This window comes from Marmota flaviventris, chromosome 9 (genome assembly GCF_047511675.1).
Source record: "Marmota flaviventris isolate mMarFla1 chromosome 9, mMarFla1.hap1, whole genome shotgun sequence".
Taxonomy (NCBI): Eukaryota; Metazoa; Chordata; class Mammalia; order Rodentia; family Sciuridae; genus Marmota; species Marmota flaviventris.
The window spans coordinates 81,631,535-81,649,492 of record NC_092506.1 but is presented as its reverse complement, the minus strand read 5'-3'; the positions used below and the strand labels follow the sequence as shown (position 1 = coordinate 81,649,492).

The window sequence follows — 17,958 nt, the reverse complement described above, 5'->3', positions numbered from 1 at the left end:
AGATGAAAAAAGAAAATTCATAGGAGAAAAACTTTAAAACATAAGGAATGAAGAAGGCTTATGGAATTTACAGAAAATCATCCAGAGGGCTAATATTCTCGATATGAGAGATTCAAAAAGAGAAGAAATAAGTGACAGAGTTTATTTAAGAAAATAATGGCTGAAAACTTCCCAGATCTGGGGAGAAAAAGGGACATCCTGCCACATAAAGGTCAAAAGTCCTCAGATCAGCTTAATTCAAAAAAGACAACACCAAGACACGTTATAATCAAACTGTCAAAAATCAAAGAGAATTTGAAAATGAAAAAATGGGCTTATCACATACAAAGGAACCCCTATCAGCAAACTCAAGAGAAACTTTATAGGCCAGGATAGAATGAGATGATATACTCAAAGTGCTAGGCAGGGGTGACCTAGAAATATCTGCCCAGCAAAGCTATCCTTCAAAAATAGAATCTTTTCTAAACAAACAAAAGCTAAGGGAATTTATGACCACTGGATCTACCTAATAAGAAATACAAAAGTTCTAGCTGAAATGAAAGTTGTTAATTAAGTAACATAAAAATGTAAGTATAAAACTCAATGGTAAAGGTAAATATATAGTCAAATTCAGAGTATTCTAATATGGACATATATAAATCACTTTTAACCCAAGAATAAGGTTAAAGGTTAAAAAAATAGCTATAGCTACAATAATATTAATAAATACACAACATAAAAAATGTAAATTGTGATATTAAAAACTAAAAATGTGTAGAGAGGAAGTAAAATGTTTTTGTATGTTATATATGGAAGTTGAGTTGCTATCAGCTTTAAAAACTATAAAATGTTTTGTCTAAGTCTCATAGTATCCACAAATCAAAACCCTTATTACCCACAGAAAAGAGAAAGAAAAATGAATCAAAACATATTAAACCACAAAAGAAAACATAAAGAGAGGAATAAAAAAAACACAAAGAATCAACAAAATTGCAAAAACAAAAACAAATGGCAATAGTATATCAATAATTATTTAAAATGGAAACTGATTAAATTCTCCAACCAAAAGAGAATGGCTAAATGGATAAGAGAGCCAGGGTAGCTATACTTATATCAAACAAAATGGGCTTTTGTCAAAAAACTCACAAGACACAAAGAAAGTAATTATATAATGATAGTCCAATTTAACAAAAGCACAAACCAATATATATGTAAATATATATGCACCTAACACCAGAGCACCTAAATATATAAAGCAAATATTAACAGATTTGAAGGCATAAATAGACAGCAATATGAAAATAATAGAGGAATCCAATACCCACATTTTCATTAGATGGAAAAATCAATAAAAACAACATTGGAGCCAGTGTGGTGGCAAACGCCTGTAATCCCAGCAGCATAGAAGACTGAGGCAGGAGGATCACAAGTTCAAAGCCAGCCTCAGCAATTGAGCAAGGCCCTAAGCAACTTGGCAAGAGCCTGTCTCAAAATAATAAAAAGGGCAGGGGATGTATGGCTCAGTGATTAAGCACCCCTGGGTTCAATCTCTAGTACCTAAATAAATAAATAAATAACACTGAACTAGAATTACACTTTAGAACAAATGGATCTAACAGTCATACAAAATATTCCATACAAGAGCATCAGAATAATATTCTTCTCAAGTACACATGAAACATTCTTCAAGACAAATCATACCAAGTTTTAACAAATTTATGAGGGCTGAAATCATAACAAGCATCTTTTCTTACCATAATAGTATGAAACTAGATGTCAATAAGAAAACTGACAGCACATTCCTGAACAACCAATATGTCAAAGAAATAAAAAAGGAAATCAAAGTATATCTTGAGACAAATGAAAGTGGAAATACTATACCAAAACTGACGTGATGCAGAAAAAGCAGTTTTAAGAGGAAACTGTATAGTGATAAGTGCCTGCCTTAGGAAAGAAGTCTGCAAACAACCCAACTGTACACCTCAAGGAAGTGGGGAAACAAAAAAACGAAGGCCAACAAAGTTAGTGAAAAGAAGGAAATGATGGCAGTAGAAATGGAGACTGGAAAAACAATAAAAATAATCAACAAAATGGTTGGGGTTTTTTAAAGGTAGATTGATAAACCTTTAGATAGACTAATAAAAAAGAGAAAGACTCAGGTAAATGAAATCAGAGGCATTACAACTGACATCAAATAAACTCAAAGGATCATACACATTACTATGAATAATTATTGGATAATTTATAAGAAATGAATAAATTCCTGGACACATTCAACCTACCAAGATTGAATCATGAAGAAATAGAAAATGTGAACATACCAATAAGAGAAAGAAAACTGAATCCAAAAAAATAAGCCACAAACCTGATGGCTTTATTGGTGAATCTACAAAACACTTAAGGAAGAATCTTTCTCAAACTCTTCCAAAAATATGAACAAAAGAGAACATTTCTAAACCTATGAGGCCAACATTACCTGATATCAAAATCAGACAAGAATGTTTTAAAGTATATATCAATATTCCTGAAGATATAAATACAAAAATCCTCAAGAAATTGTCAAACCAAATATGACAGCACATTAAAAGGATCAGATACCTGGGATACAAGGATGGTTCAACATAAACAAATCAATAAACATGGTATACCACACTAACAGAATAAAGGAAAGAAGTGATCATCACAATATATGCAAAAAATGAAAAGATTTAACATTCTTTCATGATAAAGACTCTCAACAAATTAAATATAGATATCTAAATATATGAAAACCATTTTTTTCTTCATTCAAACGTGTCTTTAATTATACCTCTATTGTCTTTCCATTTTATCAGTGGTAACTCTGAGCCTGATATAGTCAGGGTGACCAAATTAAATCCATGAAGATCAAGACTCTCTAAGGAAATGTGAGCATGGATTGCAAAAAAAAAAAAAAAAATTATGAAAACCACTTTTAATGGTGAAAATAAAAAGCCTTTCCTCTGAGGTCAGGAACAAGACAAAGATGCCCACTCTCACCACTTCTATTCAGAAGAATAATGTAAATCCTAGCCAGGGTAGTTATACAGAAGAAAATTTAAAAAGACATTCAAACTAGAAAGAAAATAGCAAAACTGCCCCTATTTGCAGATAACAGGACCTTATCTATAGAAACACCCAAGAACTCTACCAAAAATCTAACAGATTAACTAGTAAACAAATTCAGTAAAATTTCAGGATAAAAATTAACATACAAAAACCAGTTGTGTTTCCATGCACTGCAATGAACTATTCTAAAAAAAAAGTAAGGAAAAATCTCATTTATAACAACATCAAAAATATGAAACTCTTAGAAATAAATTTAACCAAGGAAATGAAAAATCTGTATACTGGAAAATATAAATTGAAGAGGAAAGAAATTGAGGATGACACAAATAAATGGAAAGATATCCCATACTTATAGACTGAAAAATTACTGTCAAAATGTTCATACTATTCAAGTGATCCACAAACTCGGTATAATTCCTATCAAAATTCCAAAAGCATTTTTTCTTTCTTTCTTCATATTTGAAAAGCTGTTTATTATGAACAATTTCAAACATACCGAAAATCCACTGGCATTTTTCACAGAAATAGGAAAGCAATCTCAAAATTTGTGTAAAGCTACAAAAGAAATCCAAATAGCCAAAGCAATTTTGAGCAAAAGATCAAAGGTAGAAGCATCATACTTATTGATTTCAAAATACATTGTAAGGCCATAGTAATCAAAATAGAATGTACTGGCATAAAAACAGACATACAGAATAGAAAGCTCATAAGTAAACTCATGCATATGTGGTGAACTAATCTTTGACAAAAGTACCAAGAAAACACAATGAGGAAAAGAAAGTATCTTCGATAAATTATATAGGGAATACTGAATATCCATGTGCAAATAAACAAAAAAAAAGGAAGAAAGAGGAGGAGAAGCAAATAAAAAAATAAATAAAATTGATCCATCTTACATCATAAGGGGTAAATCTATGACTGTCGTCTCGGCAATGATTTTTTTGGACATGATACCAAAAGCACAGATAACAGTAAACAAGTGGGAATACATCAAACTAAAAAGTTTCTGCACAGCAAAGGAAACAATCAACAAAATGAAAAGGCAACTTACAAAATGGGAAAAAATATATGCATACCACATATCTGATAAGAACTTAATATCCAAAACATGTAAGGAACCCATCTAACTCAATAATAAAAAAAAGAAAATATACCACAATTTTTAAATGGGCAAAGGACCTGAATAAACATGTTTCCAAATACACAGAAATGGCCAAATAGCCATGTGACATCATGAATCATCAGGGAAATGCAAATCAAAACCACAGTGAGATAGCATCTCACACCAGTTAGGATGGCTATTATCAGAAATTCAAAAGAGAGGAAATGTTGGGAAGGATGTAAACAAAAGGGGACTCTTATACATTGTTGTGGGAATGAAAATTGATACAGCCTTTATAGAAATCAGTTTGGAAGCTTTTCCAAAAATTAAAATAAAACTACCATACAATCCAGCAATCGCACTTCTGGACATCTAGCCAAATAAAATGAATCTGTATTTCAAAGCAATAGCTACACTCCATGTTCATTAAGATGTGTAATCAATTTGAGTGTTGAGGAGCAAATAAAGAAACTGTAATATGAACATTCAAAAGAATATTATTCAGTCTTCAAAGAAGAAAGAAATCGTGCCACTTACAACAACACAGATATACCTAGAAGTCATTGTGCTAAGTAAAAATAAGCCAGACACAGAAAGATAAATACTGCATGATCTCATTTATATGTGGAATCCAAAAAAGTCAATTTATAGACACAGAGAGTAGAGGGCGTTTCTTGGTGCTGGGGATAGAGAAAATGAGAAGACACTTGTCAAAAATACAAGCCTCCCATCTGTGAGATGAGTAAATTCTGTATACCTAAGGCATGCTGACTATATTTAACAACAAGGTATTTTATACTTGGAACAGAATAGAAAGCCCATAATAGACTAACGAAACAGAATAGAAAGTCCATAAGTAAACTCATGCACACATGGTCAACTAATCTTTTAACAAAAGCATCAGGAACACAAAATGAGGAAAGAAATTATCTTCAATAAGTGATATGAGGAAAACTGGATATCCACACACAAATAAACAGAAACAAATTTGCTAAGAGTAGATCTTAAGTATTCTCACCACCCCACACTCACACACGTGAGGTGATGGATTTGTTGATTTGATTCATTTATCGACATATCATGATGTACACCTTAAATATATACAATTTTTGCTTGTCAATGATACCTCAATAGAGCTAAGGGAAAACTGAAAGGAAATTTTCTCACAAATGGTGACTACTTAAGGAAAAACATTAAGGTGGCTCCCTACTTCATTCCTCACAAATATAAATCCTAAATGTATAAAGAAAAAAATACAAGTCCTTTATTAACTTGATGGATGAAGTGACATGTACGTCAGGGATCTTATGTGACACAGAAGCACGGTGTTACATTTCCTCTTTCCCACAGTCCCAAATAGATACCTGACCACAAATTTAATGGAGCCAATCAAACCTATTAAGCTGGGAAGAAAACAGCAATCAGCAGCTACTACCTCAAAATATATACTGTTTAGTTACAAATGTTGAAGGAATTCCAGGAACTATGATTTAATGAGTACTTTAGCCATTGCTTAAGTCATAATCCCTAATCTTGCCTCTAATTTTAACACCATAGCCCCATCAAGTGTCTTCAAGTGTTAATGATATCAAGCGTGCATTGAGCATTTACTTTGGGTGGTAGTGTTCTGAGCACTTTGTCTTACATAATTCCCACAAATGTCTTACAAATTTGGCACTATTATTACCCCTATTTTACAGATAATAGGAAAGAACAGCAAAGTTAAACTATGCCTCAGTGACAATATGTGGCAGAACAGGATATAACTTTAGGCAATCTGATTTCAAAGCTCAAATGCTTGCCATAATATTTGGTGAGTACCTGTTTCACTGCATGGTATAGTGCAGATGCTCAGAAAATAAAACATGCACAAGAATATCAATACATCCATAATTTTGAGAAAATGACCAGAATACAAGCATCAGCTTGTCCTAATAAATGTGTAAATATATTTAAATGAGGTTACATATTACTCCAATATTATCAACCACATTTTTATATATAATTTTACATATAATTTGTGACCATAAGTTTTGGTATATAAAGTATGGAAGTGGGCTGATATGTTCTATAGTTAAACTACATTAACAATTTAACTGAAGAATATGTCAGCGTAGTTTTAAAAGTACCTGGTGATTCTAGGATTAAGGCTGGCCACAAATCCAACCACAGCCACTTCCCTGTTGAATGTGTCTTTGCAGATATCAATACCAACCACCATCAGGGACTTTAACTACAAAATTAAATTTGTTAAGATTTAATAGGGTAAGTATTTCCCCCCAAAAATGATTAATATGACATTAAAAAAAAGACTAGTTACTAAATTATTTAATTAAACTTTGTGTCAGAGAGATCAAGATGCAGATGAGGCATATTTTTAGACTGCAAACCAGAGTTAAAGATAAAGAAGGAAGAACATGATACATATTGTGTTTAAGAGAGTTGCTGTAGTTCAAAACAGCCATCACCCTCTATGGTGGTGAGCAAGAGGCACCAATGGCTAAAGAGATTTCAAGAACGTGGTCAATCCGTTCTGTTCTAAAGGAATCTGGAGAGGAATTCCATTCCTGTTCTGCAGATTGCTAAGAAATCCTCACTTGACTATGCACCTGGGTATGGAAGTGGGCGGCAATGGGAAGCATTCCCCTCACTTCCTCCTGTGGTGTTTACAGTTCAGGAAAAGGAAAATAAATTTCTCAGTTCCCATCACACTTAGGAGCTTCAGAACCTGCACTATGCCATTGCACCAAACTCTGGGAAAGCCCCCACCCAGGGTGCCAGGCTACTCTGAGAGACAGCACTCTGGTGAAATCAGGTAAAGATGGAGGCCAGGGAATAGATTTTAAAATAGCAGCTGGAAGGATCCAAATCAAGCCCTGCCCCAAGTCTATGACAAACTAAATTCTCACTCATGAAATGAACATTGTAAGTTAGAAGTTTAAACTGAAGTTCCTTGAGAAGAGCACCATGCCTCACCTTCTCAGGGAATCTCTGCTCAGGGAATAATAGAACCCAGGGTACAGCTCAATGAACAAACCAAATATGCTCAGCCGTCTGTAACCATAGGTTTTGCATGTACACTATATTAGCTATCAGAAGTAATCTAGAGAGGATTTAAAGCATATGGGAGGAAGTGTGTGAAAGTTATATGCAAATACCACCATCTTATATCCAATACTTGAGCATTTTCAGATTTGGGCATGTTCAGGGGGTCCTGGATCCAACTCCCCAAGGATGTCCAGGGACAACTGTAATTCTGGGATTATGTGATAATATTTCCTACTTTAATTTAAGGATTAATTGATTGATTGATCATTAAAAGGAAAACTGTGACAGTCCTCACAGGTATCTCTACAGCCCACAGCTCGCCTCCGAGTTTACAGGTCATCTGCATGGCAATCTTGGTGGCAACACTCATCATCATTCCCTGTTTACTCAAAGTCCGAGTAAGCACACACTGGCTCGGGACAGGGCAGTCCAAGCTCAAATATTTTTTAATGGAATCATAATAATTCTTCTGATTAGAAGGCAGAATACACATCACCTAAAAGAGAAAAAAATTAAAAAATCAATTTCATTATGTTTGGGAAAAGTTTTTGAAGAAATAACTACATGGATTGTCTTAATACTCTGTGCCCCCAAGTTCCTCAGAAATAAGACTATCATAGCTACAGTTCCCTTAAATGACCTTTAAGCCACTGGCAAATGCATCAATACCACTTGAAAAGCCTTTTCACCAGCTATTGGCTCTGCAGAGTTGCACTCCAATTTAGCCCGTTTCCCTTGGTTTCCCTTCCTCTTCATTTTCTCTCCTGATCTGATTCTGTTAATGCCCTAAAATCCCCTTCTCAATAGTTCTTCCTCCTACAACTGTGTTGACTCATGGTGGTATAGGAGACCGACCTTGTTCATAGGAAATTCACTAAATGCAATAAAGTATTCAAGAGTAAAGGGCACTGTACCCTCCAATGTTTCAAGAAAGAGACCGGAAATGATAAAGCAAATATGGCAAAATCTCAATAATTAGGGATTTGGAAAGGTGCATGAAAGGCTTCTTTTAAATACATGTTGCAACTTTTCTGTAAATTTGATTTTATTTAAGTAGGGTAAGAAATCTCTTTACTTAATATAATATCCTTTGGATTTTCTTTTGCGATTACAGGAAAAGCAGAGATGACTGCACTAGTTTGCATGAGGTATGAAGAGGAGTGGTGAGGGCTGGGCTGAGCGAGCTAGCAAGGTGAGAAGAGGAAACAGGGTGAATAGGAAAAGCACTGCAATATGGAGCAGGCAGAAGCATAACAGAAGAGTAGAAATTTTCAGGAAATAGGAAAGGCTGAGAAATTTTGCCAATTTTAACTTGTCTGGAATGCTGGAGCATGATCTAATCATGTCTTGGCTTCAAATAGCCTACAAAGTCAGCTCTACATGCAGGCACACACTCCAGCACAACTTAGGGAAATGAGGCAACAGCAGATGGTCCACTGTGTGGTGTGGTGCAGGAAGAAATGGCACTTATGAAAGATGAAACACCCAGTAGGTGGCAAGGACTCAAGGAAGCCCGAACTTGGGACCATGAGCAAGGAAGGAAGACCAAAACCTCAAAGAATCCCCTGAAATACTGGAGAAATGCTGGGCAACCCAGAAGCTAAGGGTGGTGAGGCACCCAAGAGAGGCTGAAATGGGGGTAAAAACATGTATTTTTAAATTGTTAAAAATAGGAAAATTAACTATTGAATAAAATACTGAGATGAATTTTTTTTTAGTGCTTTGGGGGAAATGCAGTGATTTGCAACACAATTTGGGACGGTATGTTCAGGTTCCTTCAACACCATAGATATAAAGAAAAAATAAAAAAAAATATTTATCAAAAACCAAAATGTATCCTATACTTACCAACTGAACATCAGGGTCCACATGTTGCTGGATAGCTCTAAGGAACGCAGATGGATTTTCTTGTACTTTTATGCTACACAAAAAGATGAACTATTTAATTCCCTTCTTGGAACATAAGCATTATGATGTTATTAATAGAATGAATTTGCTATTGAAACAAATGAAAATGTTTCAAAATAACAATGAAGTATCATCGTTATCCACAAATGAATTTTCATAACAAACTAGTAATGTTAGGGGAAACAAAAACTAAATAAAAATGACAACCTTGAGTTAAAATTGTTTTTCCCACAAGATATGCCAAAAAATATTTAGTAATCACTTTTATTAGCACAAAAAAATAATTTGGTGGAGATGGAATTTTCTCAATTGTAAAGAATCCTTCAATTAATATTTCTGTTGTTCAAAATGGGGTTGAAAGTGAACTTTTAAAATCACAAGCACATAATATCAAGTGTCTGAGATAAGGTTCATGTGAGAATGTTAATATAAAATTTTCATGAATCATCAGGTCAATGAGTCCTTAATATTCAACTAATCTGCATAATGGGGAAGGGAGGTGAACTTCTCATTACCGGATTGTTTGGAGCCTGGAATATCTAGCCTTAATCAGTCTATCAGTCAGCAATTATTTATCAATTAGATAGCAGTATGTTAGGGGGCCAGAGGCTACAGAAATAACTCCCACACACAGGGTTCATAAGTCCAGTTTCTTTATGAAGAATCAGTTTCTTTTATAAGCATGATTGGACTCTCCCAATGCTCAATAGTGCCCTTTTAAAATTTCTCCAGCAGGTGGCAGGACCACCAACCTGACTGCTGATTCTAAGATGGACAAGAATGGCCTCAAGCAGTATTTCAACAACTAGATGGTCCTGACTTTTTCAATTCAAACTCCTGCACTGCATGCAACTCAGCCACTATTCCTGCCCATGCCTTCTAAAATCATTAGGCAAATGTTTTAGGTGAGAGAAGCTATGCATAAAAATCTAAACACGGAAATGGATACCTCACTGGGGGGAAAAGGAGGGGAAATAAAATATGGGCTTTGAAACAAAAAAGGCCAGAGAAGAACATGACCTGGGCTTGTTCACTGAATTCATGTAAGAAAGAGCCTGTGATACAAGCCCAGGGTCTTCATACTGTGGCTTCTTTCATAATCTTCTCCTGCTCTATTAGCTCATTGGTTAAGGGAAACTAGAGCAGGGGAAACTCAAACCAGGCGATTTGTTAACAGATTTGATAAGAGGAGAATTCTAAACTACAGTGTAAAATGAGACTTTGGGCACAGCTATAGTTTTCAACAATACTTGTGCTGCTGATGTAATTAATTAGTAACTATGTGTTTAAAGACTAACTTCCCAGCCTGCCAGTTAGGACACTGGTACCTCCACTACAACAAAGAAAAAGAAGTAACCATTGTTCTTTCTAAGCATATCGGGTTCAACAAAGTGTGGCCTAACAGACTTTATGGATTTTTTAAAGCAAAACGATGTTAAACTTTGAGTATGACTGCATAGGTATTTACTCAATTAAAGCAATTTTCTTCATCTTTCTCATCCCCTGAAACAAGTTTAGTATTTAGCACACAGAAGATATAAAACAAATGTTCAAAAAAAATGAATGAACTTAGTGTTAACAGAATATTATAAAAATGACTAATCTTGATATAGCAACAGAATCAGAAATGCTTATTTTAGGTCTATTTCTATATTAAAAGTTAAAGCATAAAATCTATCAAGTAAATCAGGAAATGCAACTTTATTTTTAAATATCCTATTTGTTCTTAAGTTTTAAATAATTGATATGAAAGAAGAAAAAAATTGAGAAGAGAATATATGGACTTATTAAGGATTTATTCTATTACTGAAAAGATTTTGAGGTCATGAGACTTGCCTAAGAAGAAATGTGAAAACAAAATTTCACACAGATCAACCTAAAATACATTTTAGCTTAATAAAGATGTACTCATTACAAAAATCTATCCACTTATGACTATTTTGTTGCACTTTATGTCAGGGAACATTACTGAAATAAGCCTTTGTAGATGCATCAGCCGTTACTTCCCACCTTCTAACCAAATCAACTTAATGCATGAAATAAAAATTCAGTATATTCTCACATTTTGGGGTAGCCCACATTAAATCCCATGGGGCTTCCAACTCTTCTCAAGCAGTTCAGAAAGTTCTCAATCACATTTTCTGCTCTGTTACCACATAAAAGCAACCACTTATTCAAAGGCTGTGCACTTAAAATCTTGCAAGATCGTATATCCTTGGACCAATCAGCAGCAGACACGGGTTGACACTGAGGAAAATGATCATGAAAAGATTGTACAAATTTATTCAGAGACCAATTAAATACAGTGTAAACATGGCCAATATTTGCCACAATAGAACTATTGTCACAGAACAGAACTATTGTCACAGTCTTAACACACAGATGCTTCTTGGGAGTGGGGGCATCTGGGAATCATCCCAGGTCTGCCAGGCCCTGGATGCAGAACCTTGGGTAAGACTTCCTCATGGGTCTCTGCTATGTCTGATCCAAAGATCTCAAAGGTTCCCTTCCATTTCTAAGAACCTATGACCTCTATTATGAGTGATGTAGACAAACAGGATGTACAGTTTGGTTTCCTTTATGCATTCTGATATCTCAAATAGAAAATGATGATTATTGATACTCTTCTCATCATACTAAAATGGACAAGCCCTACAGAGAAGTTAGCACTGTATCTTATGGCAGGAAAGCTACATTTAGGAACAAAGAGGATGCATTAATGTATGTAACATAATTCCCTTGTTCTACAGACTCAAAAGCTGCGGTGGAGAGAAACTGTAGAGCCAGCTGGCAGCAGTGACAGATTGAGAATGCTAGTGTCCTGATGTTCCAGCCAGGGCACTTTCTACCAAGTACTCATTTCCAGCCACCAGGCATCTTCATCATGCCTTGCCTTTAAGTGGCCAGGCTGGGACTCAGCACCCAGGAAGTGACCTTAACATGAGAACAAAAGGGAACAGGTTGCCCTCCACAGAGAGTTCCATCAGAACTAAGGTTCATTACATACAGTGGGAAGAGAGTCACATTCTTCTTGCCTACAATCCTGCTGTCATCCCGTGGACAATGGAAGGAGACCCAGAACAATGTGCCTATGAATCTTTCTTTATGACTTTTAGAAAAGAGTTGGCCAATGGCTGGAGCTGTGGCTCAGCAGTAGAGCACTTGCCTGGCATACATGAGGCCCTGGGTTCAATCCCCAGCACTGCAAAATAATATTAATGATGATGATGATGATGATGATGATTGGCCAAAAAGTTGATGACATAGTCACTTCTAGCAAGCCCCTACCTCTAGGGTTCAGGTTCTTCCATTTTAATGCCCAGTCTCCCTAGGTGACCTATTTCCATATCAAAAAATACAAAAATGAAAAAAAAATAAAAGTTCTGTTAAATATGATTTTACTCACAGAGATGATAAAATGAATCATTTTAAGTATCTTGAGTCCTGCTTCACATATGGACCTGAAACTGCACTTCTCTTTACTGATCCCTGACCTAGTAGGGTAATAGTTTACTGTTTTATTTGCTTTGTTTTGAAAATTAGTTTTTTTTCTCTCAGTATCTCCAATCAATTTTTGTTAATTTGGATAGATTACTCAACAGAAAGGAGAAAAATATCCCCATTTTTCCAATACCAGTTACATTAGTTCAGACATGTATTTTATTGTACCAACTAAGGACAAGAAAGCCTTTTAAACTAAATGAAATATAACTGGCCTTAAAAATGGGCAAAACAGAGGGGAAAAGTAGGATAACGTGCAATTTTTGCATAAAATAGGTTTGTTTTTTTTTTTTTTTTTTTTTTTAAGACAAGAATCACATGATTATTAATAGATGCAAAAAAAGCATGTGACAAAATATAGCATCCATTGAAGTTCAAAATACTAGAAAAACATTGTAAAAGCTATATACATTAAACCCAAGGCCAACATCATTCTATTTTTTTTTTTTTAATTCTTTTTTTTTTTTTTTTTTTTTATTGTTGGCTGTTCAAGACATTACATAGTTCTTGATATATCATATTTCACAATTTGATTCAAGTGGGTTATGAGCTCCCATTTTTACCCCATATACAGATTGCAGAATCACATCAGTTATACATCCATTGATTTACATATTGCCATACTAGTGTCTGTTGTATTCTGCTGTCTTTCCTATCCTCTACTATCCCCCCTCCCCTCCCCTCCCCTCCCCTCCCCTCCCCTCCCCTCTTCTCTCTCTGCCCCCTTTACTGACATTCGTTTGTCCCCCTTGTATTATTTTTCCCCTTCCCCTCACTTCCTCTTGTATGTACTTTTGTATACCTCTGAGGGTCTCCTTCCATTTCCATGCATTTTCCCTTCTCTCTCCCTTTCCCTCCCACCTCTCAACCCTGTTTAATGTTAATCTTCTTCTCATGCTCTTCGACCCTACTCTATTCTTAGCTACTCTCCTTATATCAAAGAAGACATTTGACATTTGTTTTTTAGGGATTGGCTAGCTTCACTTAGCATAATCTGCTCTAATGCCATCCATTTCCCTGTAAATTCTATGATTTTGTCATTTTTTAATGCAGAGTAATACTCCATTGTGTATAAATGCCACATTTTTTTTATCCATTCATCCATTGAAGGGCATCTAGGTTGGTTCCACAGTCTAGCTATTGTGAATTGTGCTGCTATGAACATCGATGTAGCAGTGTCCCTGTAGCATGCTCTTTTTAGGTCTTTAGGGAATAGACCGAGAAGGGGAATAGCTGGGTCAAATGGTGGCTCCATTCCCAGCTTTCCAAGAAATCTCCATACTGCTTTCCAAATTGGCTGCACCAATTTGCAGTCCCACCAGCAATGTACAAGTGTACCCTTTTCCCCACATCCTCGCCAGCACTTGTTGTTGTTTGACTTCATAATGGCTGCCAATCTAACTGGAGTGAGATGGTATCTTAGGGTGGTTTTGATTTGCATTTCTCTGACTGCTAGAGATGGTGAGCATTTTTTCATGTACTTGTTGATTGACTGTATGTCCTCCTCTGAGAAGTGTCTGTTCAGGTCCTTGGCCCATTTGTTGATTGGGTTGTTTGTTCTCTTATTGTCTAATTTTTTGAGCTCTTTGTATACTCTGGATATTAGGGCTCTATCTGAAGTGTGAGGAGTAAAGATTTGTTCCCAGGTTGTAGGCTCTCTATTTACCTCTCTTATTGTATCTTTTGCTGAGAAAAAACTTTTTAGTTTGAGTAAGTCCCATTTGTTGATTCTAGTTATTAACTTTTGTGCTATGGGTGTCCTATTGAGGAATTTGGAGCCCGACCCCACCGACTGTAGATCGTAGCCAACTTTTTCTTCTATCAGACGGCGCGTCTCTGATTTGATATCAAGCTCCTTGATCCATTTTGAATTAACTTTTGTGCATGGCGAGAGAAAGGGATTCAGTTTCATTTTGTTGCATATGGATTTCCAGTTTTCCCAGCACCATTTGTTGAAGATGCTATCCTTCCTCCATTGCATGCTTTTAGACCCTTTATCAAATATAAGATAGTTGTAGTTTTGTGGATTGGTTTCTGTGTCCTCTATTCTGTACCATTGGTCCACCCGCCTGTTTTGGTACCAGTACCATGCTGTTTTTGTTACTATTGCTCTGTAATATAGTTTGAAGTCTGGTATCGCTATACCGCCTGATTCACACTTCCTGCTTAGCATTGTTTTTGCTATTCTGGGTCTTTTATTTTTCCATATGAATTTCATGATTGCTTTCTCTATTTCTACAAGAAATGCCGTTGGGATTTTGATTGGCATTGCATTAAACCTATAGAGAACTTTTGGTAATATCGCCATTTTGATGATGTTAGTTCTGCCTATCCATGAACAGGGTATATTTTTCCATCTTCTAAGATCTTCTTCTATTTCTCTCTTTAGGGTTCTGTAGTTTTCATTGTATAAGTCTTTCACCTCTTTTGTTAGGTTGATTCCTAAGTATTTTATTTTTTTTGAAGATATTGTGAATGGAGTGGTTGTCCTCATTTCCATTTCAGAGGATTTGTCGCTGATATACAGGAATGCCTTTGATTTATGCGTGTTGATTTTATATCCTGCCACTTTGCTGAATTCATTTATTAGCTCTAATAGTTTCTTTGTAGACCCTTTTGGGTCTGCTAGGTATAGAATCATGTCATCTGCAAATAGTGATAATTTAAGTTCTTCTTTTCCTATTTTGATGCCTTTAATTTCTTTCGTCTGTCTAATTGCTCTGGCCAGTGTTTCGAGAACTATGTTGAACAGAAGTGGTGAGAGAGGGCATCCCTGTCTTGTTCCAGATTTTAGAGGGAATGCCTTCAATTTTTCTCCATTCAGAATGATGCTAGCCTGAGGCTTAGCATAGATTGCTTTTACAATATTGAGGTATGTTCCTGTTATCCCTAGTTTTTCTAGAGTTTTGAACATAAAGGGATGCTGTACTTTGTCGAATGCTTTTTCCGCATCTATCGAGATGATCATATGGTTCTTATTTTTAAGTCTATTGATGTGGTGAATAACATTTATTGATTTCCTTATATTGAACCAGCCTTGCATCCCAGGGATGAATCCTACTTGATCATGGTGCACAATTTTTTTGATGTGCCTTTGTATCCGAGTGGCCAGAATTTTATTGAGGATTTTTGCATCCAAGTTCATTAGAGATATTGGTCTGTAGTTTTCTTTCTTTGAAGTGTCTTTGTCTGGTTTAGGTATCAGGGTGATGTTGGCCTCGTAGAATGAATTTGGAAGTTCTCCCTCTTTTTCTATTTCCCGAAGTAGCTTGAAAAGTATTGGTATTAGTTCCTCTTTAAAGGTTTTGTAAAACTCTGCTGTATACCCATCCGGTCCTGGGCTTTTCTTAGTTGGTAGTCTTTTGATGGTTTCTTCTATTTCCTCAATTGATATTGGTCTGTTTAGGTTGTCTATATCCTCCTGACTCAATCTGGGCAGATCATATGACTTAAGAAATTTATCTATGCCTTCACTATCTTCTAATTTATTGGAGTATAAGGATTCAAAATAATTTTTGATTATCTTCTGTATTTCTGAAGTGTCTGTTGTGATATTGCCTCTTTCATCCCGTATGTTAGTGATTTGAGTTCTCTCTCTTCTTCTCTTCGCTAGCATGGCTAAGGGTCTGTCGATTTTGTTTATTTTTTCAAAGAACCAACTTTTAGTTTTGTCAATTTTTTCAATTGTTTCTTTTGTTTCGATTTCATTGATTTCAGCTCTGATTTTAATTATTTCTTGCCTTCTACTTCTTTTGCTGTTGTTTTGCTCTTCTTTTTCTAGGATTTTGAGATGAAGTATGAGATCATTTATTTGTTGGTTTTTTCTTTTTTTAAGGAATGAACTCCAAGCAATGAATTTTCCTCTTAGAACTGCTTTCAATGTGTCCCATAGATTCCGATATGTTGTGTCTGTGTTTTCATTAATCTCTAAGAATTTTTTAATTTCCTCCTTGATGTCTTCTATAACCCATTGATCATTCAGTAACCCATTGTTCATTCTCCAAGTGATAAATTCTTTTTCCTTCCTTCTTTTATCGTTGATTTTCAGTTCCATTCCATTATGATCAGATAGGATGCATGGTATTATCTCTACTCCTTTGTATTGTCTAAGAGTTTCCCTGTGACATAATATATGATCTATTTTTGAGAAGGATCCATGTGCTGCTGAGAAAAAAGTGTAACTGTTTGATGTTGGGTGGTATATTCTATATATGTCAATTAAGTCTAGGTTATTAATTGTGTTATTGAGTTCTATAGTTTCCTTATTCAACTTTTGTTTGGAAGATCTGTCCAGTGGTGAGAGAGGTGTGTTGAAGTCTCCCATGATTATTGTATGGTGGTCTATTAGACTCTTGAACTTGAGAAGAGTTTGTTTGATGAACATAGCTGCACCATTGTTTGGGGCATATATATTTATGATTGTTATGTCTTGTTGGTGTATGGTTCCCTTGAGCAGTATGTAGTGTCCCTCTTTATCCCTTTTGATTAACTTTGGCTTAAAATCTATTTTATTTGATATGAGTATGGATACTCCTGCTTGTTTCCGAAGTCCATATGAGTGATATGATTTTTCCCAACCTTTCACCTTCAGCCTATGTATGTCTTTTCCTATCAAATGCGTCTCCTGTAGGCAGCATATTGTTGGGTCTTGTTTTGTGATCCATTCTACTAGCCTGTGTCTCTTGATTGGTGAGTTTAAGCCATTAACATTTAGGGTTATTATTGAGATATGGGTTGTTCTTCCAGCCATATTTGTTTATTTATGTTACTAAACATGGTTTGTTTTCCACTTTGATTATTTTCCCCCCTTTAGTGTCCTACCTCCCACTGTTGGTTTTCATTGTTATTTTCCATTTCCTCTTCCTGTAATGTTTTGCCAAGGATGTTTTGAAGAAATGGTTTTCTAGCTGCAAATTCTTTTAACTTTTGTTTATCGTGGAAGGTTTTAATTTCATCTTCCATCCTGAAGCTTAATTTCGCTGGAAACACAATTCTTGGTTGGAACCCATTTTCTTTCAGTGTTTGAAATATGTTATTCCAGGATCTTCTAGCTTTCAGAGTCTGTGTTGAAAGATCAGCTGTTATCCTGATTGGCTTACCCCTAAATGTGATCTGCTTCCTTTCTCTTGTAGCTTTTAAAATTCTCTCCTTGTTCTGTATGTTGGGCATCTTCATTATAATGTGTCTAGGTGTGGGTCTCTTATGATTTTGCACATTCGGCGTCCTGTAGGCTTCTAGGATTTGGGGTTCTGTCTCATTCTTCAAGTCTGGGAAGTTTTCTCGAATTATTTCATTGAATAGATTGCTCATTCCTTTGGTTTGAAACTCTGTTC

The 17,958-nt window shown here is 35.5% G+C and overlaps 1 protein-coding gene across 1 annotated transcript in view; it reads right to left on the bottom strand.

Moving 5' to 3' along the window:
• Nucleotides 1-17,958, bottom strand: part of Piwil4 (piwi like RNA-mediated gene silencing 4) — a 51,565-nt gene that overhangs the window by 5,688 nt on the left and 27,919 nt on the right. Inside the window, exons 13-16 of the mRNA XM_027951413.2 lie at nucleotides 11,187-11,371; nucleotides 9,065-9,137; nucleotides 7,512-7,712; nucleotides 6,298-6,401 (exon numbers count right to left, since the gene is read on the bottom strand). Of these exons, the coding sequence (XP_027807214.1) occupies nucleotides 6,298-6,401; nucleotides 7,512-7,712; nucleotides 9,065-9,137; nucleotides 11,187-11,371 (563 nt within the window). The remainder of the gene's footprint in view (nucleotides 1-6,297; nucleotides 6,402-7,511; nucleotides 7,713-9,064; nucleotides 9,138-11,186; nucleotides 11,372-17,958) is intronic.